This window comes from Platalea leucorodia (assembly GCF_965183815.1).
Source record: "Platalea leucorodia genome assembly, chromosome: 11".
NCBI lineage: Eukaryota > Metazoa > Chordata > Aves > Pelecaniformes > Threskiornithidae > Platalea > Platalea leucorodia.
In genome coordinates, this window is record NC_138833.1 from 9,203,427 (window position 1) to 9,227,374 (window position 23,948).

Below are 23,948 nucleotides of genomic sequence, written 5' to 3' on the forward strand. Positions count from 1 at the left end.
GGCAGGGGTAGAAGCAGTCACCTTCTCTCTGTGCAAAGTGATTTGGTGCCTCAAGGTCTCAGGCAACATAGCTACCTCACCTCCAAACTCCCTCCCTCGTGGAGGTTCATTACTGCATTTTTAATGTGCTCTCTCTCACCCTCCTTCCTTTCTCCATCCACATGCCATTGTGCTGCTGGCTTTTTTTTTTTTTTTTTTTTGGCTGTAATTCACCAGCCAGCAAGTACACAAAACTCTCTTCCCTCTGCTGAAAAAACCTAGCATGTCTGCAGGTTTCCCCACAGCTCTTCTGCAGCTAGTGTACACACTGAGCACTAGCTGGCAGTAGCCTCTGGCTATGGGGTCCAGTTATGGGCATCAGCCGTGGGGCTCCCCTGTGAAAAAGCAAAGATGGCTGAGTCTCATGTTGTGCCACATTGTGTCCTGAGGCACTACTGATTTGTAATAGTGCTTTATTCCTCTTTTTCTTGATCTCTCAAGGGTGCCAGCTCATCTGGAGCTGGCACCGACAGGAGGCATAATTAAGAGTATCAGACAGAGCTGCTCAAAGGCAGTACTGGTTCCCTGTGTAGCCAAAGAGTATGTCTGCACACACAGATGGCAGTTGACGGGGATAGGGCATTGTGGGCTAATCCCAAGGCCTCACTCTTTGCTGATGCTTTCACTTGGGGAGAAGCCTCCAGGTTACCTGTTGTGCATGTTTGTTGGCAGGGGTTTCTGGTGTCAGTCTCTTTCAAGAGGTTATCTTCTTGCACAGAGAACACATCTTGCCCTGCAGGGCACATCCTGTATCATCTGCTGCAGCTTCATTCCCGCCCAGTGGCCCAGTGAGGCCCTCCTTCTTCCTCACTGAGTCCCTAAGCAGGGTCTTGGCTCTGCTGTTCTTGGCCATCCTCCCAGGTCCTCCTGGATGTCCACCTTATCGATACCTTGATGCAAAGCCCACTCAGTGTCATGATGCTGTTGGGATCCTTAGGACCGCTGGTGGCAGCTCATGCTGTCCTCTCATTAACTCCATTGTCCACGCCATGTGATGTCACCACAGGGTCTGTCCTTGGGGACTTCACTCCAGGTTGTGAAGGCTGCAATATGACATGGCACTGGAGACACTTATCTTTCCTTTGTCTATTGGACTCCATTTTCTGAACCCTACAATTCCCACTGACTCCTCCACAACTCTGCTCCAGTTCTTTGGAGAGGTAGGATTGCAGAGGGAAGCTTGGAAAAAGGCTGCCTCCAGCCCCTCGACCCTTGCAGGCTAAGAAAGTGAACTCACCTGGCTATGGTGTGGGGTGAAGGGTTTGGGAAGAGAGATGCCACAGACTGATATCAGGGATGCCAGATGACCTGGCAACATAAGCACCAAATAGTCTTGGCATTAGTTGGTGATGAGTGAGTTCCAGGTTGCAAGATTCTCACAGTATTGCCCTCACATGCCACAGCACTCAAGTTCACGCAGTACCAGTAGCTGGATCATCTCTCTTTGTAATGGCAATCAAAAATAACAGTTTCTATAAAGGACGAGTCATTGCCCAATGCTGACTGTCTTCAGATGCTGACACTGCATGCTTACACAATTTCACACATGGCAGGCTTGGAGACCCATCCAAGCATCGCAATTTCAAGGCAGTCTGAGTGCTTGTCTTGAGTTTTGAGACACAGACCCAGTACCAGGACCAACCTGGAGACCAGAGGTAAGATCACTTTTAGAAAGTTTGGAGCAAGAACTGGAGAGGTTATTTTCAGGTGTTTTATCTCCACCATTAAAAAAGAGGTAATTTTGAAATGTTTGGGTGCTGGCATGAGCAAATAAAGCAAAGAGCCCAATAGACAATCAGAGCAGAAGACCTTTCAGCTTTGAGCTCTTGGGACAAACCCAGGCTTCGCCACTACAAACAAAATTGTTCTTTATAAGTGTCATGGTTTAACCCCAGCTGGCAACTAAGCACCACACAACCGCTTGCTCACTCCCCACCCCCAGTGGGATGGGGGAGAGAGCTGGAATAGTAAAAATGAGAAAACTCATGGGTTGAGATAAAGACAGTTTAATAGGTAAAGCAAAAGCCGCGCATGCAAGCAAAGGAAAACGAGGAATTAATTCACTACTTCCCATCATCAGGCAGGTGTTCAGTCATCTCCAGGAAAGCAGGGCCCCATCAAGCGTAACAGTGACTTGGGAAGACAAACGCCATCACTCCAAATGCCCCCCCTTCCTTCTTCTTCCCCCAGCTTTATATGCTGAGCATGACGTCATATGGTATGGAATATCCCTTTGGTCAGTCAAAGTCAGCTGTCCCAGCCATGTCCCCTCCCAACTTCTTGTGCTCCCCCAGGCTACTCACTGATGGGATGGTGTGAGAAGCAGAACAGCCCTTGACTCTGTGTAAGCACTACTCAGCAATAACGAAAACATCCCTGTATTATCAACACTGCTTCCAGCACAAATCCAAAACATAGACTCATGCTAGCTTCTATGAAGAAAATTAACTCTACCCCAGCCAAAACCAGCACAAAAAGACACTCTGATTAAAGTCAAAACTCTCCAGAAATTTAATGAGCTGCTTCTTTGCCTTACAGAATATTGGCAAAAAGATGTCGTGTCAACAGTTCATAGCAAACCTGGATGGGCTGAATGATGGGAAGGACTTTGCAAAGGACTTGCTGAAGGTAATGTGATATAAATAGACTGTGGGATACTGTCGTTATTATTGTAGTGCCACCTAGTCCTGCTGGGACACTCTGAGCCCTTGAATCAGCATTTTCCAGTGCACAATTGTTTCAGTAGAAGAATTGTAACCCACATGGATAGCTTCTGCTAACTCGCAGACCAGAGGTCTGTTCCCTGCTGGTGTTTTATCCAGATTTGTGGCATATCTGCCCTCAGAGCATATCGTGGGTCCCTCTCACCCACGGTAGCTCTGTGATACACAAGACAATGCACAGAAGAAGGTACCCTCAACCCCCAAATATGACCATCTGGCACTGATACTTTTCTCTGCCTTCACTTCCATGTAATTAGATGTAGCACTCCAACACAACTTGTACAGTACCGTGGGATACTGTTTAAACACTGGTTAAACACCCCAAAGTGAGTATTTTCTCCTTCCATGTGGTTTAATACCACCACTGTTGTCTGCACCTGCTGCAGGTCCAGCAACGTGACCTGGATTTTGCTGTATGGAAGGAGGTGCCACATCAGGGGTGTCACATCGTGCCTTAGACAACAACTCCGCCTCCCAGCAGACCTCACCCTACCCTATCCCTCAGTATGGTCAGGGCCACCTCCACATTCTGCTTTCCTAGCCCATTCCTGCTTCTTTCCCAGTGTCCCAGGGAAGCCACTGGAATTTTGCACAGGAGGAACTGGAAAAGCTGATCCCCAAGGTCATTCATCTCTCCCCTGCTTCTCAGGCCAGCATTCAAGCCTCCACTGTCCCTTTCCCCTAGTCAAGACGCTGGAGGTGTCTTGGCATACCATCTTTGTGTAGAGCAGGATTCACTCAGGACTAGGCACAGCACCTGGAATTAGTCAAAAATGTCATATACAGGCTCCTGAGCAAGGCTGGCTGCCAGATCCCTCTGCTGCTGACGTGTCCAATCCAATACCTAGTGTGGTACATAGATAAAAAAGGGTCTAGCAGGACAGCAATTGTCCTGCTCACTGGTAAATATTTCTCCAGGACAGTTCAGCAAGGAAGCTATCTCTCCAAGAACACAGACGGGGTGTGGAGGAGATGGTCTCCACAACCCAGACATGTCTTCCATGACAGACACAGCTAATATCATGTTCTTGTTTCAGACACTATATAACTCCATCAAGAATGAGAAGCTGGAGTGGGCCATGTAAGTATATGTTAAGCATTTGAGAGAGAATGTGTCTTTCAAAGTAGCTGGCAGGTCTTGAGTCATGTTTTTAGCCCCAGAAGCTCCCAGAACATTTCCTGCCAAGCCCGTAAGCACTGAAGTCTCTCCTGTAGGCAAGCTGGGTTTATTTATGGTTTAGACACAAAAGCAGATGGGGACTTTGGTGGCAGTCTATGGACACAGGGTCCACAGGCATGATCTAAAGGAAGGGAATGCCCTCTTTGTTTACTATTACACTTATAAAATCATAGAATCATAGAATCATTTAGGTTGGAAAAGACCTTTAAGATCATCAAGTCCAACCATTAATCTATCACTGCCAAGTCCACCACTAAACCCTGTCCCTAAGCACTATAACTACACGTCTTTTAAATACCTCCAGGGATGGGGACTTAACCACTTCCCTGGGCAGCCTATTCCAGTACCTGATTACCCTTTTAGTGAAGACGTTTTTCCTAATATCCAACCTAAACTTCCCCTGGTGCAACTTGAGGCCATTTTCTCTTGTCCTATCGCTTGTTACTTGGGAGGAGAGACCGACCCCCACCTTGCTATAACCTCCTTTCAGGTAGTTGTAGAGAGCAATAAGGTCCCCTCAGCCTCCTTTTCGCCAGGCTTAACAACCCCAGGTCCCTCAGCTGCTCCTCATAGGACTTGTTCTCTAGACCCTTCACCAGCTTCATTGCCCTTCTTTGGACATGTTCCAGCATCTCAATGTCCTTCTTGAAGTGAGAGGCCCAAAACTGAACACAGTATTCAAGGTGCGGCCTCACCAGTGCATGAAAATGCTGATCCCTCTCCAGGTGCTTCAGAGGTTTTTGCACAACGAGCTCAAGATCTGGGGTTATTTTGGTCACTGAGACTTTCCATCTCTTCTACATAGTTTCTTCTGGAAATAATATCAGAGAATCACTGAGGCAGGAAGGGACCTTGCAAGATCTCCAGTCCAGCTTCCTCCTCCAAATATGGTCAACATTGAATTCAGACCAAGTTGCTCAGGGCTTTGTTCAGTTTGATCCTGAAAACCTCTGAAGATAGAGAACCCACAGCCCCTCTGGATCCATGAACCTATGCTTAATTATTCTGAGAGTGACATTTTTTTCTTAACCATTTGAAACCGCTATTGTGTTGACTTATGCCCACTGTCTCTTGTCCTCCTGCCGTGCACCATAGTGAAGAGCCTGGCTTTGTCCCCTTGATAACCTCCTCACACATATTGGAAGGCTGCCATGAGGTCCCCCAAAGCCATCTCTTCTCCAGGTTGAACAAGTCCAGTTCCCTTAGTCACTTCTTACATTGCAAGTGCTTCAGCCCAGGCATCTTGGTGGCCTCTGCTGAACTCTCTCCACCTTGTTGATGCCCTTTCCTCTACTGGGGGCGCAATACTGTTTGCTGTATCAAGATATGATGTAAAGGGTGCAGAGCAGAGGAGGATGATCAGTTCTCTTAGCCTCCTCACTGTGCCGCTGTTACACAGCCCAGAATGCTCTTGGCCTATGTTTCTGCCAGGACACACTGGCTGGCTCCTGTTCATCCTGCTGTTCACCAGGAGTCCCAGGGCCTTTTCTGCAGAGCTGCTCCCCAGCCAGTCAGCCCCGGCTAACCCTTCTGCAGGACCACTCCACCCCAGTGCAGTACTGGGGTGCTGCATTTAGTGAGGCTCCTGTCCTGCTGAGCGGTGGCCCTGTACCTCCCATTTTTATGTCATCCACAAACTCAGTGAGATGCACTCTGTCTCCTCCACCAGATCATTATTTGTTACCCTGAAACAAGTCTGGGAACAGTTAGCATGGTGGCCTTCATGACAGGCTCACACAGCACCTTCCTCAGCCCTTCTTCCCCTGCTCTGCTACCCACCTCCTGCCCAGAGCACAGGCCAGGACCCTCAATGAGGGCTGCTCTGTGCTCCCCAGCCCCAACACCTCCCCACCACTGCCATGGGGAAGCCCATGACTGACCTGGGGCCTTAAGCTAACACAGTGGACATTTCTTTTCCTCTCCCCTCCCCCCTTCCCTTCCCTTCCCTTCCCTTCCCTTCCCTTCCCTTCCCTTCCCTTCCCTTCCCTTCCCTTCCCTTCCCTTCCCTTCCCTTCCCTTCCCTTCCCTTCCCTTCCCTTCCCTTCCCTTCCCTTCCCTTCCCTCCCCTCCCCTCCCCTCCCCTCCCCTCCCCTCCCCTCCCCTCCCCTCCCCTCCCCTCCCCTCCCCTCCGCTTGCTCCCTCTTGTCTTCCCCCCTCTTGTCTCCAGAGGGTGGTGGGACTGAGCAGGACCTTCTGAGCCATTAAGTCTATCACCTGCTCTTCTCCTCATATTGTCCTGGCCAGAAAAGTGTCTAGAGGCGGTTTGATCCTATCTCCCTCCCCAGCTACCTGGGTCAAGCTTTGCAGAGCAGGAGCCTCCATTGCCAGCCATGCCCCAATGGCAGCAGTGCTCTCTGTGGGCTGGTGTCTCCGGACACAGCCAGCCGGTGGCCCTGGAAGGGCCGTGGTTTCTAAGCAGATCACGTAGCATTGATTTAACTTTAAAAATAAATTTGTGTGGCATCTGCGTGAGAGGAAAGCAGCAATGCCAGCTCTGCAGCAGAGGCCGGGCCGGGGGGTGCACGCAGTCGCGAGAGGGAGCTCTGTAGCTCCGCAGAAAGTGCCAGTGGGATGGTTTATGTAAAAGGAGTTCAGCAGAAGTGCATCTGCTCGCTGGATGTGGGCGGTGGTTACACAACGCCTGCCAGCACAGGCTCCCTGACTCGGGCACATCCAAGGGATGTCAGCCCCCCAGCGTCCCGCTGCAGCGGTGCAGTTCCAGTCGGTAGCATGTAGCCCCCCTCCTGCCCTCCTCCACCCACCCTGCTTGTATCCTTGCACCTCCTCATTCACCCCACACGGGCCCGGGACCTGCCTTGCTGCAGGGTGTCCTGCTTGGTTGCAGATGGGCAGGCTGCAACATGAGAGACCTCTCAGCTCCTCTGCTGTGGGACAGATGCTCCCTGATGTGGGGTACCTGGTTTTCTGTCAGAGATGTGGCACTGAGTTGTAACCTTGCACAGGCAAGACCCTCTTCTCCCTGCTTGCCTCTGCTTTCTGTCCTTGTCCACCCCAGGGAATGAAATGCCCTTGCTCACAAAGCCCAACTGGACAGGCAGGTATACGACCATCATCCCAGCAGCAAGCAGGAGCTCAGAGGGGTCCCTCTGGTGCAGCTCAGAGAACTGAGCCCCACTAACTCCCCACGCAGGTGTAGTGTCTGGGCTCTGCCTAAGCCCCAGGACTTCTGTGGGTGCTGAGGGCTGAGAAATCATCCTGCTCTTCCAAGAGGTGTCTGATGCTTTGGCCATCTACTTGCTGCAGGTGGGGAAGTGTAGTATTTTACTGCTCACAACCCAGCTAGTGGATTCATCCTTGGGCCACTCCTCAGCTGAGGTTTGGTCCAATCTAATCTGCAACATAAGGTGACCACTCATACCATTTAGACATTGACATTTATCACACAGGGCAGAAATTCCCTGTTTGCTCTCCTGCCTTAATGTCCTAGGGACACTGGGAAATATTACTTCCAATACAAGTTCTAGTTTCTATGCACCACAGTAGGTTTTACTCCAAACAGGAAGAGGCAGGCTTGGTGGAGTCAGTGGACACTTCCCTAAGCTGCTCAGCCCTTGCTGTCCAGGGTCCAGGACCAGGAGATCTGTGAGGAGAAGCAGTTTTTATGGAAATGACCAGCATTTCTTGCTCTCTGCTGGCCCACCCTGAGGACACAACTGGGGAGCTGACATATAACCTAATCCAGGGTTTGTGGTTTTTTGATCAAGTGGCCCATCTCCCTAATGTCTGCAGAGCTTTTGTTCCTCAGAGATTCAGAGGACATTCCTCAAGCTCCTTCAGTATCTAGGAGGCCCCAGGGGCTGCCTCTCAGAGGCTGAGAAACCCCAGTCATACCTGGTCTTCAGCAAAAGACCTCCTTAAACTCTGATTTTAGGGCACAGAATTGGAGACTCCCCCGGTGAAATGCTTGTAGTCCTCGGCAATGGTGTGTCTGCAGTTTCCTGGTGTTCAGACAAGCACCCATTCCCTTCCCTGTTTTGAGTAACCTCACAGTGGGACCACTGGGACAGTTACCTGCCACCCACATTCCTCCCAGCTATGTCCAGATCACCACCATTGGCACGCTCTGCGTGTTAGAGACCCTGCATCTCCTTTCATTTTTTTCTCTGACTAGTCTTGTAATAAGTAACTTTCTTTAAAACCAAAGCACACTGTGACCCAACCCATGTGTCTTCCACTCAATCTCTTCTCTGACTTTGTCTCCAAGTGATGAGGACGAGTTGAGGAAATCACTCTCGGAGCTGGTAGATGACAAATTTGGAGCCAGCGCGAAGAAAGTGACAAGGATTGTTGACAGCAGCAACCCCTTCCTGGACATACCCCAAGCGCTGAACGCAGTCACCTACAAGCATGGTGTCCTCACGCGTAAAACCCATGCAGACATGGATGGGAAGAGAAGTACGTGTTAACGAGACAGGAGGAGATATGCCCCAGGCAGTACCAGAGCTTTGCCCTAGCCTTCTCCATGGCTCTCCTGCTGAAGGCATTTCCTCACCATGTCCCAGGGAACAGAAGAGAGGTCCCCAGATCCATGGGTGCCAGGGCACAAGGAAAGGAAGGTGTTTTGAGGCATTTGTAGACATGAATGTTTTCAGAAGGCCTCAGTCTTCCCTTCTCACTGCCAAGGAACCTAACAGTGCCTGTCCCACACAGATAGACCTGGTCTTCCCTCCTATTCATGGGCATAATCCTGAATCCCACACTCTGAGCAATGGGGTGAGGCTGGTTCCACAGCAGTTAACCCCAGCCCTGACCCTGGGGACAGTCTGGTCTTCAAAGTTTTGTTCCTGTCCATATTCTACCATGTGCTGGAAACAGTTGCCGTGTGCTGGCTGGGCAATAGGTTGCCTCATAGCTCTGCTGTTCACATATGGGATTACAGGAAAGGTAAAGGAAAATATATTTGGGAACTGTTAATGAGCAAAGATTAATGAAACCTTGGATTACCCCTTCTGCTAATTGATATGATTGGCCCAGTCACTGCAGCCGATTACAAGTCTTGAGTAGAGATTACCACCAAAGGCCTCCCTTGCTTCCAGCACTTTCTTAATAGCCTGTGCCTGGAGGATCAGCTGTCTTGTGGTGATGTAGATGGCTCCCCTCACCTCCTGTCCCTCTCCAGCTTCCAGCAAGCTTTCTGTCCCCAAGTCCATCAAGACGGCTGGTGGTAATGCTCCCTCCTCAGTGGAACAGAAGCTGCCTTATCCATGGTATGTCTGTCTAACTCATCTGAAGCAGAGGAGCTCAGGGAATGTCTCTGCTCCTCAAGCATTTAGCCCAAAGAACATCAAACTGGGTTTGGAGGAGCAGAGACTTCCTGCACGTGTCCACTGGTACCCCTATACCAACTCATCTCTGGTTTTGACCTGCTTGTGTTCTTGTTGGGAAGCTGCATCTCCCAGCCCGTGTCCCTGAAACATGTGTCCCTGCAGACAAGCCACTCATAAGTAATAGCTTGGAGGAGTGTGAGGTCTGGGCATCAGTGCATGCGTGTCATGGGTCAGGAGAAGGGTTGGTTTTGCCAGAAATGTGAAGATCAAGCAGCACTGGCAGAAGCAGACATGTATAATTAAATGTTCTTCCTTTTTTAGCTCCCAGAGGAAGAAGAGGTTGGAAGAAATTTTATGCTGTGCTTAAAGGGACCGTCCTTTATTTACAAAAGGTAACCGTGGTAGACTATCCTATTTCCTGTTTCATGCTGTCTCCAAAGCAGTCATGCTGGCCTAAGCAGGAGACCTATAGATGCAAGTAGAGGTGAATCCATGTCCTAATGCATGCATGGACATCTACAGAGCTCCTCCAGAGACCAGTATACAGAACTGGAGGATGCTGTCATCTTTGGTGGTGGTGTTCATGCTAAGGGCACTATTCACAGCCTCAAAAAAGGGCCAGACAGGAAGAAGTATGAAAGAGGCAACACTGAGGCAAGATTTCTGCAGAAGTGTCCCAGCAAGTAGGAGCTGTTGGGGAGGATGAATGAACAGATGATATGGAATAGGTGAAGTAGGATGTTGGTGAGACATGAAATAGGAAGCTGAAGAGGTGGAGCATCAGACCAGTCTTATCTTGCCTATTGTTTTATTTGCTGGCATATATCTCATTATGAGCAGCTTCACTGAGTCTGATATGGACCATGTCTAAAGTTTCTCTTCTCCTTCAGGACCTTGCTGACCTGGGTCCTTCCATGGGTTGCCAAGTGACACTTTCTGCCTCACTTCATCTCTGTTCATTCTGTAGCCACCTCTAGTCAACAGAAGTATAAATCCCAGGTCCTCACGGGAGGCAAAGTCACCATGGAAGAGCTTCCCTGCATGTTATAGCATTCAGTTCTCTGCCTTTCAAGACACTTGGATGCTAGGAGGATTTCCATGGATAGTCTTTTCTGTGGGAAAATCCAATGAGCCTGGATAGGGGCTCACTTGAATGTCAGTGTGAGCCAGCCAGGGGTGCCAAATGTCCATTCATCATGCAACAGCGTAACCCACTGAACTAGGTCTGAACTACCTTAGTAGCACATGCTGTGCAGTAACCCATTGAACTCACCTTGCTGGAACAGCACTCCCTGTGGGTAGATGTTCTTATGTATTGCAGTATTGTCTCCAAAGCAATGAGAGTAAACAAACATTGGATTATATAAGAAAGGCAGAAAGATCCTCAGGGCAGCATGGAATTATGACTCAGAGCTCGTAGCACACCCCAATGATTCTCATGTTTTGCCAGATCCTATGGCACATGTCACAGAGCCAACAGAAATCTGGCAGCTGATTGTAATTTACAGTATGGGTTGCTCTTAGCCAATTGGTATTTTTACAGCCTTGCCACTCTCTCCTGCAGCTGAGGGAAGCTGCGGCATACAGGAGAGCCCAGATCTTCTCCAGCCCTCTAAGTGTGGCATTCTTCAAGTCAGTGGCACTCTTCTTACACGTCAGTCTCATGTTTTGTTACAAGTCTCCACATGGAGTCCACGGAAGAGGTCCTCATGCTGACCATGGGTGATGCATGAGGATTTAACTTGTACAGAGCTACCATCAAAATTTAATTTTATTGCAGTTTTTCTATGGAAAAAAATACAATTTCATCAAAATCACAGGAATAGTTTGGATCTAAATGAATTTTTCACCAAGGACTTCTAGGGCATGTCTCTTGGGATGAGTCTGTTGAGGATGTATATATTTGGAATGAAATACACTTTCAGGACAGAATTTTATTCCCATGCTGGACCAAAATCCAGTTTACTGAAGATTTTCTTGACTGCTTGGACAGCACTGGAAAGAGCCGTGAAGCCAACACTGAGTGTCATTGCTGCTGATGGGGCAGAGCGATTGGGTTTTCTTTGCTGTACAAGTCTAGCAGCAGTAACCATCCAGACTGTTATATTAACATAGTTTGTTATGTTAGTACTAGGTGTTTGGAATTTAAAAAGAGAGTGAGGGTGAGACTAACATGGCAGTTAGAAGACCAATGTTCTTATCTAGACGACCTTCAGGAACAAATGGTTAAGAGACTGAGAGCTTTCTTTATGGACAAGGACTGAAGAAGCAAAACACCTAAGATCTGGCTAGGTTATGAAAGTGTCTGATAAATAACAGCCATGACTGATGTGTAATTAGCAGGAGGGACCAGAATTGCCAAGGGTGCCCCAAGGAAGCAGCATTTGGAACAACAACAAAAATTAACCTGAGAAACGTTTGGGCAAAGGATTTGGGCAAAGAGGAGTTTCTTAGTCATGAGCTGCTGCCAGACTGCATATTGTCCTCTTCAGAGGATTCCTTGGGCTGGGCTTGGCTGTAGACAGTGTCTATCAGGCTTGCAAAGACAGGACAGAAGGATGAGACCACGAAGACAAGTCCTTGTCCTGCCACTTCCAAACGTTCCCAGCACCACAACAGAGAGTGGATAAACATCCACCTGCCCTGTAGATTCTTAGTGCAATTTCTTGCCTATGGGGTGGTTTGCAGAATAAGAGAGAGAGTTGCACAATACAGGAAGGAAATGGTGTGCCGGCCTCCCAAGCTCTCAGCAGAAGATGACTGCAGATAAACATAAGGTAGGACCTGGCTTGAGCACAAATCACTGGGAAAAGATTTTCTGATGTGAATATAGAGGAGAAAGTACCTGCTTCTAGACCCACCTGACACCATGGAGCACAGGTTCAGCCTGTTCTAATTTTTTGCTCAGGCCAAACCAAGGACCTAGGCTTTAATAGGAAATTCCCATAAATTTAATAGGAACTCAGCTTGGTTTTGGGGAGCAAGTTGAGTAGAAATAAGAGTGAGAGAGAGAGGGAAGGAGGCAGGGAAGGAGGGCCTGGGGAGATAGATGTGTAGAATGGAGGAATGGCCAGATACAGAGAGAGGTGGATATAAGATAGCCAGAAGAGTGGGTGGGTGGAAGGTAGAAGTCAGTCTATTAGAAACAATTCAGGCACCAGCCATAAAGCTGCTGATGTAAAGATGTCACATGTCATTGCCTCGCCAGTGTTAATCGCTGGATTAGCGTGTTCTAGCATAGTCTGCTGAAGCAATTGCTTGATCCCCTAAAGGGATGCAGCACAGTCTTGAGGAAGAACTGCAGGCTTGGGAGCAGGGCGCACCTCTCATGTGCTCTAATCTGCACTGGGCACTGACTCAGTCCATGGCCTTTGGCAACTTACTTCACCTCTGTGAAATGGGGATAATAACCCTTAATCACCACACATAGAGGGGTGTTGAGAGGAATGATGGAGAGCTATAAAACATGAGGTGTTTTTATATGGAAGTACTAGAAAGGGTGCAGGTCTTCCTTCAGGGTCTACTCTTGCAGCCCCCAACCATGAAGGAGTTCTCAGTGCAGCCCCAAGCCACGGATGCTGTCCCATGCAGGCAGGCCCTTGCCATGATAGTGCTACTTAGAACGTTCATGACCAGACTGAAAAGGCTACAGTAGTTAGTTTTCCTCATTAAATGGTTTGTTTAGGCTGGTAAATATGAGCTGAAGAAAGGGAAAAAGAGGAAAACCCACTCACAAGCCAGAGCATGAGAAATCTCTGTAGCTCCATGTCCATATTCACATCACTGCTCAGAGCTGGTGCTGAGTCCAGAGGAGAGGGCAGCAGGACCAATACACTGGGCTCTCTCACCCCATCCAGGTGTCCTACGAAGGCAGGCACACAAGATAGATGCCTTTTCTTGACAAAACAAGCTTTGAGGTGGGGAGCTCATATTAGTTGTGGATCTCCCACCATCTGCTCACAGGGGTGGGCAGTAGGGGAGAGCTGGCATCAGAAGAGTGAACCAAAGACACCATGGAGCACTGCCATGGCAGAAACTAAGCCCAGGAAAGGGGATGGTCATGCATGCTTAAGCAAAGCCTTTGTGCAGTCAGGAGAGGCACAGAACAGGGAGTTTGTCTACACCATCAATATTAAAAGCTGAAAATGAATGAAATTAATTTAGAGGGATTCTGAAACAAAACATCCACACCTGGGCTCAATTCCTGCAGAAGATATCCCCAAAACAGACCCTGAAAATTGCTGACTCCCACCATCCTACACCTGGAGAAGCAAGGGAAAAATAAACATGTCACCATTCAAGGGCTGGGGGCTAAGGGTAACTGGAATGGTGTGGCACAGCATACCTTGCCCATTTCCCAGTGACAAGTACCTGTGTGAACAGTGCAGGACACATAAGACAAAAATTCAACAGCCCTGTGATACCAAATCAACCCCTTTGCCAGGAAATGTATGGCAGGGTAACACCATGAAAAAGGTGAAAGTGAGGTGTAGCGGTACTAGAGCATGGACAAAACATTACCTGAAGTTCCTCCAAATATGATACTGCTTATGTTTTAGTATGAATCAGTTTCTTTGAGATTTAAACCAGAATCCCTTCACTGAAAGCATCTGTGTTACTATTACGTTTTTGGACACATCTCTTCCTCAGCAGCAGTTTATGCAAACACTTAAACTGAAAGCTCCGAAAGGGAGTGAGGCAAAATGTAGAGAAGCTGCTGGAGGCTTTGGAGCAGATCTGACATGCTTTACTAAAGGGCAATGGGATTATTCTTCAGGGGAAGGCTACGCAGTGTAGCCCACACTACGGTGTAAGTGCTGGGCGCTGTCATGGCTCCAGCCGTGTGTGCATGGCATCACACAGCCTTGGAGCGGTTTGCAGAGGGTGCTTGTTTAAGAGCACACAGAGGTCTCCCAGCTTCAGCAGCCATACATATCATCATGACCACCCCAGCACAGGCATTAAGATGAGCTTCCTGGCAGAACCGGCCTGCAGAAGTGAGCCTCCAGCACCATGCGCTCCTGCAAACACAGCCTGTTTCCACCAACAGGGAGGCAGAAAGTAGAGAGAAGCTGCTTGATTCAATCTTACGCTGATTTACTAGGCCCAGTGTTAGAAAGAGAAGATTTGGCTTTTCCTTACACCTACACTGATGCTTGTGAGCCTGAAATCAGTAGAGGCAATACATGATGATACCATTCAAGGTGAAGATCTGCATTAGTCAAACTGGTTTGTCACATGCCATTAAGCCTGGCTATTTGCACTGTATTTTGAGAAAGCTTATCTTGAAATAAGAGATCCTGGGCACCACAGTCAGATTTATTCAGATCCAAAGAGCTTCAGCCTTGGAAAAACATCCAGAACTGGAAGTCTTTCTACAATATATGAGGTCTGAGCAGCAATGTCTTCCTCAAGCAACTGTTTCTTTCCAAATGGGGTAACATACTAGGCCATCATAAGGCAAAGCATTTGTTTTTCTTTGTTAAAAGGCTAATAGCCCACTCCTCTGGCTATACTGCCTCACAGCACAGCCCATCTGAATGTCACCCCAAAAACAGGGTGCCTGCAGCACTCACCCCTTCCTCTGCCGGAAAGCCAGGGCTTTTCTTTGGGGTTCACCCTTAAGAAGGCAGTTGCCTGAGCCGGGAGCCCATGCCAGACATTTCTAGGGTCTGGGCTCCATGGCATTTCTTTGCACAAGGCCAAGTACCATGTGCTGGTGAACATAGTATGGCAACCACTCTCTCGGATGAGATGACTGCTTCAAAAAAGGAGGGAAGGAAAGGCGTCAGAAGCTTATTTCCCATCAGAAGCAAGGGTTTGAGTGAGCCACATCTGTGGGCAGGGGAGTGCTAGTCCCTGGTGCTCTGAAGAGCAACAGAGGGGAGACCTTTCTGACCCTACACCAGAGAACGGCCTAACTGACCAGGGTTAGCAACCAGGAGACTGTAGCATGGCTTTTCCCTGAACAGCTGGATTTGTACCACCAGGACAGGAAAAAAAACATCTTTTTGCCAATCTGCAGAACAGACTGAGCTCTAGCTTGAAACCTAAGGAAGGGCTGGGACACACAGACCACCACTATTGGACAGAGCTGCCCCTGTGCTGACAGCCAAGGACAGTCAAGGAAAGCAAAACATAAGAGCAAATTAGTCCCGTAGGTTTGCACTGTAATCAGCAGGGCAAGGGAGACCCTTCCAAGGACACCCTGTCCTGACATGGCCTCTAACACGGTGGTGGTGGTGGCTTGTTTTAGCCAGGGCCAGGGTTTCTTACATCCACCTATCCATGCATGCGTGCATCTGTCCATCTGTCCATCCTACCACCCAGCTGGACCAGCTGTTGAGCTGGCAAGGGTGCAGAGTGGGAGGAAGGGTATCGCTTTAAGTGGCTGGGAGCTCAGTCACTGGAAAAGCAAAGGGTAAACACAGGATTGATTGAACTTTTTTCCTTCAAATTGTCCTTCAGTGGAGAAAGTAAAGCAGGAATACAGAGAATGCTGCTGCAATTTGCAAGTGCCAGTCTAATGAATTACATGGGAGACCATGCCAAAGGGTCATATGTACTAAAGAGAGACCAAGCATAGTTCAGGTGGGCCATGCTCAGTCTGGCAACTGCCCAGCAAGCCCCACACCTGCATGGAGGTGCACTGGAATGCTGCTGTTCCAGAGCTGCCCAAGACGGTGCAAAACCCGAGCCCGGATCCTCTGCCACACAAAGCTGAAGCACCAGGGCACGCGCTCGCTGATACCTGCCAACGACTGGGAGTTGCATCCCGGCTTGAGCTCTGCACTATGGGTGAAGCTCTGTAGAAACCTGGCCCTGTCTTGTGCCTTCCCCTGAAGCCTCAGGCGTGTGCCGTGTTAGAGATAACTATTGATAATTACGTTTAAAACTTTCATCTCCTTCTTCACATCTTCCCAGTGAACTTAATGATGGAAGAAGTTGCCAGATGTTAATTATTATCATTATCAGCTCCTAGCATTTACTGTACAAAGCAGCGCTTTTCCTGGTCTCGGCACTCTGTAATTATAGCACAGAGAGAAAGGCACATTCATTAAAGTAGCCCGCAAATGTTAGTGTTGTCATTATCCAATTAACGTTCCTCTTCACAGGATGAATATAAACCTGACAAAGACCTCTCTGAAGTGGATCTGAAAAATGCCATCCGTGTGCACCACGCCTTAGCCACGAAAGCCTCTGACTACAGCAAGAAGTCCAATGTGCTCAAGCTGAAGACAGCTGACTGGAGAGTCTTCCTCTTCCAGGCCCCGTAAGTACCAACTCTTCCTGCAGAGCCTGGATGGACAGCTTGACCTCCAGCCACCACCAGACTCCCTCCGACCTGGCCAGATCAACACACGCATTAGGGGACAAACCTGGGGGGAGGAAGGTGCTGAGGAGGAGGGCTGAGGGTGAGGTCTGTAGGGCTGTACAAAGGACTTGGTCATGGGGTCACAGTTTCCACCTGGCGCTCTTGGTAGCTGTGTGTCATTTGTGGAGGTCCTTTTTCATCTGTCACCAAGGTGGACTGAGCAGGATGGGGTAGGATGTAAAGGGCTGAGTAAAGGGCTCCCCTTACTAACTTCTATTGTCAGTCTGTGGAAGGGAGAAAATCTGTATGGTGCATTGAAGTAAAGCTGATGGTTCCCCTTATCAGCTTTTGATGGGGAAACTGTCTAAAGCTCATTAAAGAAGCCTCCCCAGACAGGCTATATCTTCTTTCTTCCTTAGTCCATTGCAGAGGAAAGTTGCTCTGGTAATAACTGTCAAGTGTGATTGAGTCATCTTCTGTCTGATGTTTTTATTGTCTCCTGCTGAGATAGGTGGCATTGTCTGTAAGTTGGGCTGGGGTATTAATGTCAAGCTAAAGCTTGACATCTGAATTTGTGCAGTGAAAACCCACTTGTAGGCTGGGGGGAGAAGTGCCTGAACAGATCTGATGAGGGACCTGGGGCAGTGTCCCATGAATGACACAAATGAGGGGTCCACCCTGCTCCATGGGACCTCTGTTGTGTGGCTCCCACTCTCCAAAGAGCAGGGTATCCTTGGCCCTTGCCACCACGCTACCTCTCCCCAGCTCCTCAGGGAATGCAATCAGAGCTGATGAGGCAGGCAGGACTGCCAGGGCTTCAAGAGGCAGACAACAGCCCTGAAATCATTAGGGCACTGTAAAGGAGCCAATTAGCCAGTGTTTTTCTCTGTTCACAACCCAGGGTGGCACAGAAATGGCTTCAAAGCAAGGCCACTGATGGCCCTCCTGAGAGTGGGTGGCTCCCAGGCTGTTCTGAGCTGGCTGGTCCTGGGTCAGGAGCATTTACAGACACCCCCTCTCTTCTTCCCTCCTCCATAACAGAAGTAAGGAAGAAATGCTCTCCTGGATCCTGCGAATCAACCTTGTTGCTGCCATTTTCTCTGCCCCAGCCTTCCCAGCTGCAATCTGCTCCATGAAGAAGTTCTGCCGCCCACTCCTGCCTTCGTCCATGACCAAGCTGTGCCAGGTAACGTGTGAGAGAAGGAGAGATGGAGGGGTGCCCAGTGCTTCAGCATGCAGCTCAGGCTGAGCCCATCTGTAGCTCCCCCAGCTCCTGCCTGATAGATACATTCAGGTGCTCAGGGCAGGAACAAGGGAGTGGAGTGGGTGACTTGGACAGACTGTGGCAAATCCTGGTGTCTGGCCAATGCTTCCTTTGCAATGGCTATAAAGCAACCCTATGCTCACACACCTGCCTGTATGGCTGTTGATTCTCGCTTGTTTATTGCTCTTTGCCCATTACATCCCAGCACCTTTCTGTTGCCACAGTTGAAACAGCTGATGCTACTGAGCCCAGCAGCTGGCTACAGCTCTGGTTTATTTTATAACATGGCATTCAGAGGTGGCACCCTGTTATTTCTCAAGCCGAAAAGCCACAGACAAAGGGGGAGTCTGAGTCCCACTCAGTGGGGGAGGTTTTCCGGAAGCAAGGGGGCACAGTGCACCAGACCATGTCTGCCTAAGGCTCAGTTAACCAAGAGCAATGGGCAGCTGCCATCCAAACAGTAGCTTTTGTTTGCGCTGTCCAGGGAAAGCCTAACATGCCTTAGCACCTCCAAAAAGTAGGGACACACTGCCACTGGCCCCAGCAAAGGGAAGAACAGCCTGAAATGTCAGGGCAGAGATACAGCTCCTGTATACTGAACCAGATGTGGCCAGATGTCGCCTTTCTCAGAGCCCAGATAGGGGGCTCTTTTTATCTCAAAAAAGAGCAGGATGAGCAGCTCTTGGGACACTGCTGGTTCTGCCTGGCTGTTAAAGGATGCAGAGCATTTAATGCTTATGATGCTAAAGAAGCCCAGGTGCCAGAGAAATCCACTCTTGGCACTTGCGATACATGAGTTTTAATCTTACTCAAATACCTGTGTTTCAGCTGCTCCTTATCAGATGAATTTGCAAATGTACTGCACACCTTTGGCTCCAGAACAGTAGCTAAGCTTACGTCCTTGCAGAGATAGATCCCACATCACCAGGCAGGCGGTGCACTTGGGTGCTGCACTCCTACATTTTAATACCTGACACGCTTCTCTCGGCAGGAGGAACAGCTGAAGTCTCATGAAAATAAAATGAAGCAGATTGCAGACGAATTAGCAGAGCATAAATTACATCCTGTAGAGAAGAGCCTCAAGTCAAAAGAGGCTGAGGAATACAGACTCAAAGAACATTACCTAATATTTGAGGTAAAGGAACTTTCATCTTTTCTGTGATAAATGATGCCTTGGCTGATTGAGGAGAACTAAGAACTCTGGAGTGGATGCTGTGAGCCTGGGAGAGCGTGAAAGGAGAGAGAAGGATGAGGGCTCACAAGCTGGATGGGTGTCTTGGGGCAGCAGCAAGCCTCACTGTTTTGCACTGAAGCTAAAAAAAGAAATAACAGACATTTCCGCCCCTCTGTGATTTCTAACCAGAGGAGGGGAAAACTGATGAGAGAAATAAAATCTTCCTTTACTGTGCTGAAACTTGACTTTTCCTCAGGTCCCAAGTAAGAAAGTGGTTCAGTTCTTGGTGTGCATCAGTCTTTTTCAGCAAGATTAATAAAAAGCTAAGGGAATCCCTGGGAGATCTTGTTTTGCTACAACTGTTTCTGTAAATAAAGCCAAAACCAGCATTATGGCTGATTACAGACCCTTTGAGGATGCATGTAGCTAAGTTTAAACTCTCTGCAAAGTCTAAGAAGCATTTAATTTGTGGGAGAAATGGGATGTTTTGTTCCAGTGAGAGCTGAGCAGAAAGTGTGATTCCTGCCACATAGGTGTCAGTGGGAAGGGATTGCTGGAGGCCTCTAGCCCTGCTTCCAGCAGGAGCTTGGATTATTCCCAGTATTAGCCCAGGCTGTGTCATTTTGTGGCCGAGTCTCGGAAATCTCCAAGGATGGAAATGTCCCACCTCCCACATACCAGGGCTGCACCACCCTTTTGTGTGATGCCCAGCCTGACTCTCCAAAGCCACGGTTTCTTGCTGCTTGTTCCCTTGTCTTTGTACTAACCCTTCAAATAGTTGCTTGCTGCTGCCTCCTGTTTTCCAGACATCTTGTTTTGGATGCCTGCAGAGAAGTCTCCATCTGAGTGTTTTCTCTAGGCTGTCTTTTCAGTCTGCAAGGAGAAGTTGGCACTTCCAGAGCATAATTCATCTCATCTGTCTTATGAGATATGTTCTAGAAATGCTTGTTTCTCTGTGCTGACAAAGAAGCGAGTATAGGCTGTCTCTGAGACGTTAGGGGAAAGGACAAGTATTGCACAAGTCTGTAAAAAGAGGTCCCATCTAGCCTTGGAATAAAGGTGCCTGGCAGAGAGGAGATACCTCCCTTTATGCTGTGCTCTGTCAGGAGCAATGGGGGCACAACTCAGCAGTAATAAGTGAATCACTGGATGGAAAAAATGGCAAATAGAAGTATTTGAATCAATCAAGGGGAACTTCTAAATCAGGAAGAACAGATCTGTTTTGCCTCCAGTATCCACCTTATACAACCAGAGTGGCAGTCAAGACCCGTAAAGAACAACTGGAGAGTCTTGCACAAACCTCCCCTTTCTGCTCAACCCTTTCAACGACGGGTTGATCAGTCTTTGCAGGCTTTGCATAGACAAGGCATTGTGCTGTGGTTAAACAGTACTTGTTGGTTGTGATTAGTGGGATCCTGATGATACAGGATGGGTTTTCCTGCAGTAGCAGATGGCATTGCCTCTGCTTTCCATGCATGCCATGGCCTGTACCTGTTCCCAGGCTCTCTGTTCCCTCTTTCCCTGCAGAAAAGCCGCTATGAGACATACATCAACCTGCTGTGCATGAAGATAAAAGTTGGGACAGATGACCTGGAGAGAATTGAAAGCAGCTTCTTCAAGGTGGAAGCTGACGACATTGCTTTGCGGAAGACACATTCAAGCCCTTCCTTGAGCCAAGGGCACATGTCCATCAGCTGTAAGGCAGAAAAGGACATTTTAGAGCAGAACACTTAACAAGGAATGCATGCACGGGGGTATGAACCGGTGATGCTTTGCGCTCCTGGACTAGATTGATGAGCACAATTTTACCTAGGAAATTACATGAGCAAAACCATAGACGTGTATGACACGGTGATTGCTCTAGTGAAAGAAATCAAAAAAGCTTTAGTTGACACTCTCTGGCAACGCTCTGGCATTTCAGCATCATAGACACACCATCTCTTCTTCATCCCCAACAGCACCAGTGGCTTTTCTTTCCCTCCTACCGCAGCCTGCACAACAAAGGGATATGCTGGTTCTCCAAGGGCCAGGTTGCTCTTTTCTCCACCAGCCCTCTCTCTCCTCCTCCTTCTCTCCCTGGAGTCCCCACCAGTTCATGTCCACAGTTCCTGGCAGCGCAGGAAACTCAGTTGAGATGACGATCTGTGGCACCACCAGCACTTCCAGAGAAGGGCACAGAGTGGCAGGGAGCATGTCCCTCCCCCGGGAGGAGCACCGTTCAGCACTTCGCGATAGGACGGGTGTCATAAGCTGGTCACCGACCAAGCAAGAGGCATCTTCAGCACGGCATGTGGGAACATCATCTGCCCATGGCAGGAGAGGCCTGAAGTGTCCTCTGTCACCTTATCCTTTTTATATATATATATATATACACATATGAATATATATAAATAAATATATATATAAGGAAACTTTAATGTGGGTTTTTAACCTCAGTGTGCAAGTGAAGGCAAGCTGCCTGGGGAAGACACTAGGGACCATGGAGGGTCTGACCAGCCCACCAGGGTGTTTTAAAAAATACAGTAGCCTATGTATCTTTTTTTTTTTTTTTATCCTTTTTTTTTTACTCAAATGGAAATCCCACCTGGCTTTGCTGTGAAACATCACTCTCCTGTTCCTGCTTGTTCAGACAAACTGGCCAAGTGGCTGCTTATTTAGCATCCATGGCGTCAGCCACTTTGGGTGGCACAATTGGAGCCATGCTTCAGATCCAGCTGAACCTTTATGTGCAGGAGCAATTCTACCTGCCCATCAATGTTGTACTTCCTTCATTTTGCAATGCACATGCTATACTCTTTTAGGCGGGGAATTGTGTTTCTGTTCCTTTCTGCTGTCTGTGATCCAATGATTTACTGTTGTGCTAGAAGTGATTCCTCTGCATTTCAATGCCATGACTGTCCTCCCACACTTTATTTATTTATTTCACTGTTTGGTTTGGTCCTTTATCTCAGATTGCTTTTCTTTCCCCTAGGCGCATTCACAGTAATCAAGTTCCAGTTTTGAAGGATCTTGTAGCTGCTAATTACAGTCATTTATTGTTTATATTTTGCAGCATTTTTTTAAAAAAAACAAAATAAGATTTATTTGGACCTTCGGTGTTTGAGAACCTATGGACTACTGTTTTCCATGATGGTTCATGACACTAAAAACCTCTGCCCAACTTTGTCACCTCTTCTTTTATCTCTGTTTCTTTGTACAGTTTGATAGTTTATTTGAAATGATGCACTAAGAATCATGTAAAAAAGTTTAACAATAAAGCTGAATCTGTTGGTAAGGAGAATTGGTCTGAAGTACAGTTCCACCATGTGCTGGATTGGTCCCAGACTTCATGGCACTAGATGGCCAGGCTGACACAGATCTCCACCAGTGCCTGCCAAATGAAAGCCAGGTTCCTATGGACAGACAGCACCAGAAAACTGCAATACCTTTCCACAAGTGGGGTACCAGCCCACCCATCCTCCTCGGTGCTGAAAGCACTGGCCTGCCCATGCTTTGGATGGATGGCTCGCCTGTGGAGCAGGGACAGATGGGTGTGGACAGATGGGCTGCTTTGGGAACATATTCAGGTAACTCTTCCCTTCCTCTGCTGCATCCCAGGTCTGCCTGTCCACATGCAGCCTAGAGCTTTATAGGAGGAGAAAGATATCAACATCTGCACTGGTGGTTGGAGGTGTTCTAGGAACTGTTCCCAGAGGAGCCCATGGCTACATTGAGTGTCATGGCTGTTTCCCCGAGGCATCATGTGCTTTGCTGTGTTAGGTACTGTACAGACATCCCTTGCTCTGAAGACCTCCAAGATGCTGCTACTCACATGAAGCATCTGGTGCCCAAACTCACACAGTGGAAGCCTGGGGGAAAGCCAGGCCTGACTCTTGCTCTCCAAAATCACAGATAATATTTTGTATCTCAGCCTGTCCTTTCTGGCCATCACCTCCAGCAGGCAGTGACATCTCCAGTGTGTTTGAGGAAGCCGCTAAGAGCAGCTCAGTCCCCTATGTTGAAGGTGCCAGTCTGCCATCCTCAGTAAGGACTAAGTTGCAGGGAAAAGCAGAGTCTTGCAAAGTCTTCTCTGGGCACCAGGAAAGGGCCTCAGAGCCATGAGACTCACCACCCAATGGATGTAGAAAGGAGTGGCGGCCAGCGCTAACAGCCCTTGGCAAGACGGTTAAGAGGGTTCAACCTGCACTTATTGACAACCAGCAGTTTTCCCTGAAGCACAAGTACTGATCCGGGTGCATATGCATGTGCAGATATGATGAGCATCTTACCTACAAGAGAGCACTGAGAACACCCAAAAATGCCTTGTTTGACTAACCTGCAGCCTCAGCTTGTGACCAGGAGCTTGTGCTGTTTTTTCTCCCTCTTCGCCTCCCTGGAGGTGAAGGACTCAGCCACCCACCACTGAGAGAAGAGCAGCATATCAGAGGAATTAAGCAGCCACATCTTTTTCTCCTCCTGGAGGTACCCAAATGTACTTTCTGGCACAGTCCCAGCCTGTGCCAGGCCCTTCAGCAGGCAGCATGGCTGCTGCGGATCTCAGACAGCATCCCCTGACAGTGCTGGTTCAGCCTGACCTTCCTGCCAAGCCCCTTCTCCTGGACACAACTTGACACCAAATTCGTTTTAGAGAGACTGTTTTGGGGAGGGAGGGAGGCTTTTCAATCCCAAAGCCAGGATCCAATGCTCCTCTCCTGCTTGTCTGCTCACCCTGTCTGTGTCAATGGAGCAATTCCCTCCCCTCTGGGAAGTGTGACAAAGGCGTTGTACATGTGGAACTGAGCTGGCAGGAGGCTTTGGTGGCTACCCCCACCTGTGAAAATTGTCGTAAAATATTTACAGCCAAACCCTAGGAATACACATGGCTGGAAATGAGTGGTCTAAAAATAAACCAGCCAGGGAAAAAGGAGAGAGATACAGGCTTTCTTCAGAGGCAATTGGAGAGAAAATTGAAGTAGTGTAACTGCC

At 48.6% G+C, this 23,948-nt stretch overlaps 1 protein-coding gene across 1 annotated transcript in view; it reads left to right on the plus strand.

The window, feature by feature from the left end:
* PSD2 (pleckstrin and Sec7 domain containing 2) overlaps positions 1 to 20,717 on the plus strand; it is a gene marked incomplete at both ends in the record, with an annotated part of 49,342 nt that extends 28,625 nt beyond the window's left edge. The window contains 8 exons of the mRNA XM_082323986.1: positions 2,578 to 2,667; positions 3,800 to 3,843; positions 8,168 to 8,358; positions 9,552 to 9,622; positions 16,346 to 16,503; positions 17,587 to 17,731; positions 18,801 to 18,944; positions 20,511 to 20,717. Coding sequence (XP_082180112.1) covers positions 2,578 to 2,667; positions 3,800 to 3,843; positions 8,168 to 8,358; positions 9,552 to 9,622; positions 16,346 to 16,503; positions 17,587 to 17,731; positions 18,801 to 18,944; positions 20,511 to 20,717 — 1,050 coding nt within the window. The remainder of the gene's footprint in view (positions 1 to 2,577; positions 2,668 to 3,799; positions 3,844 to 8,167; positions 8,359 to 9,551; positions 9,623 to 16,345; positions 16,504 to 17,586; positions 17,732 to 18,800; positions 18,945 to 20,510) is intronic.
* Between the last annotated feature and the right edge of the window lie 3,231 nt (positions 20,718 to 23,948).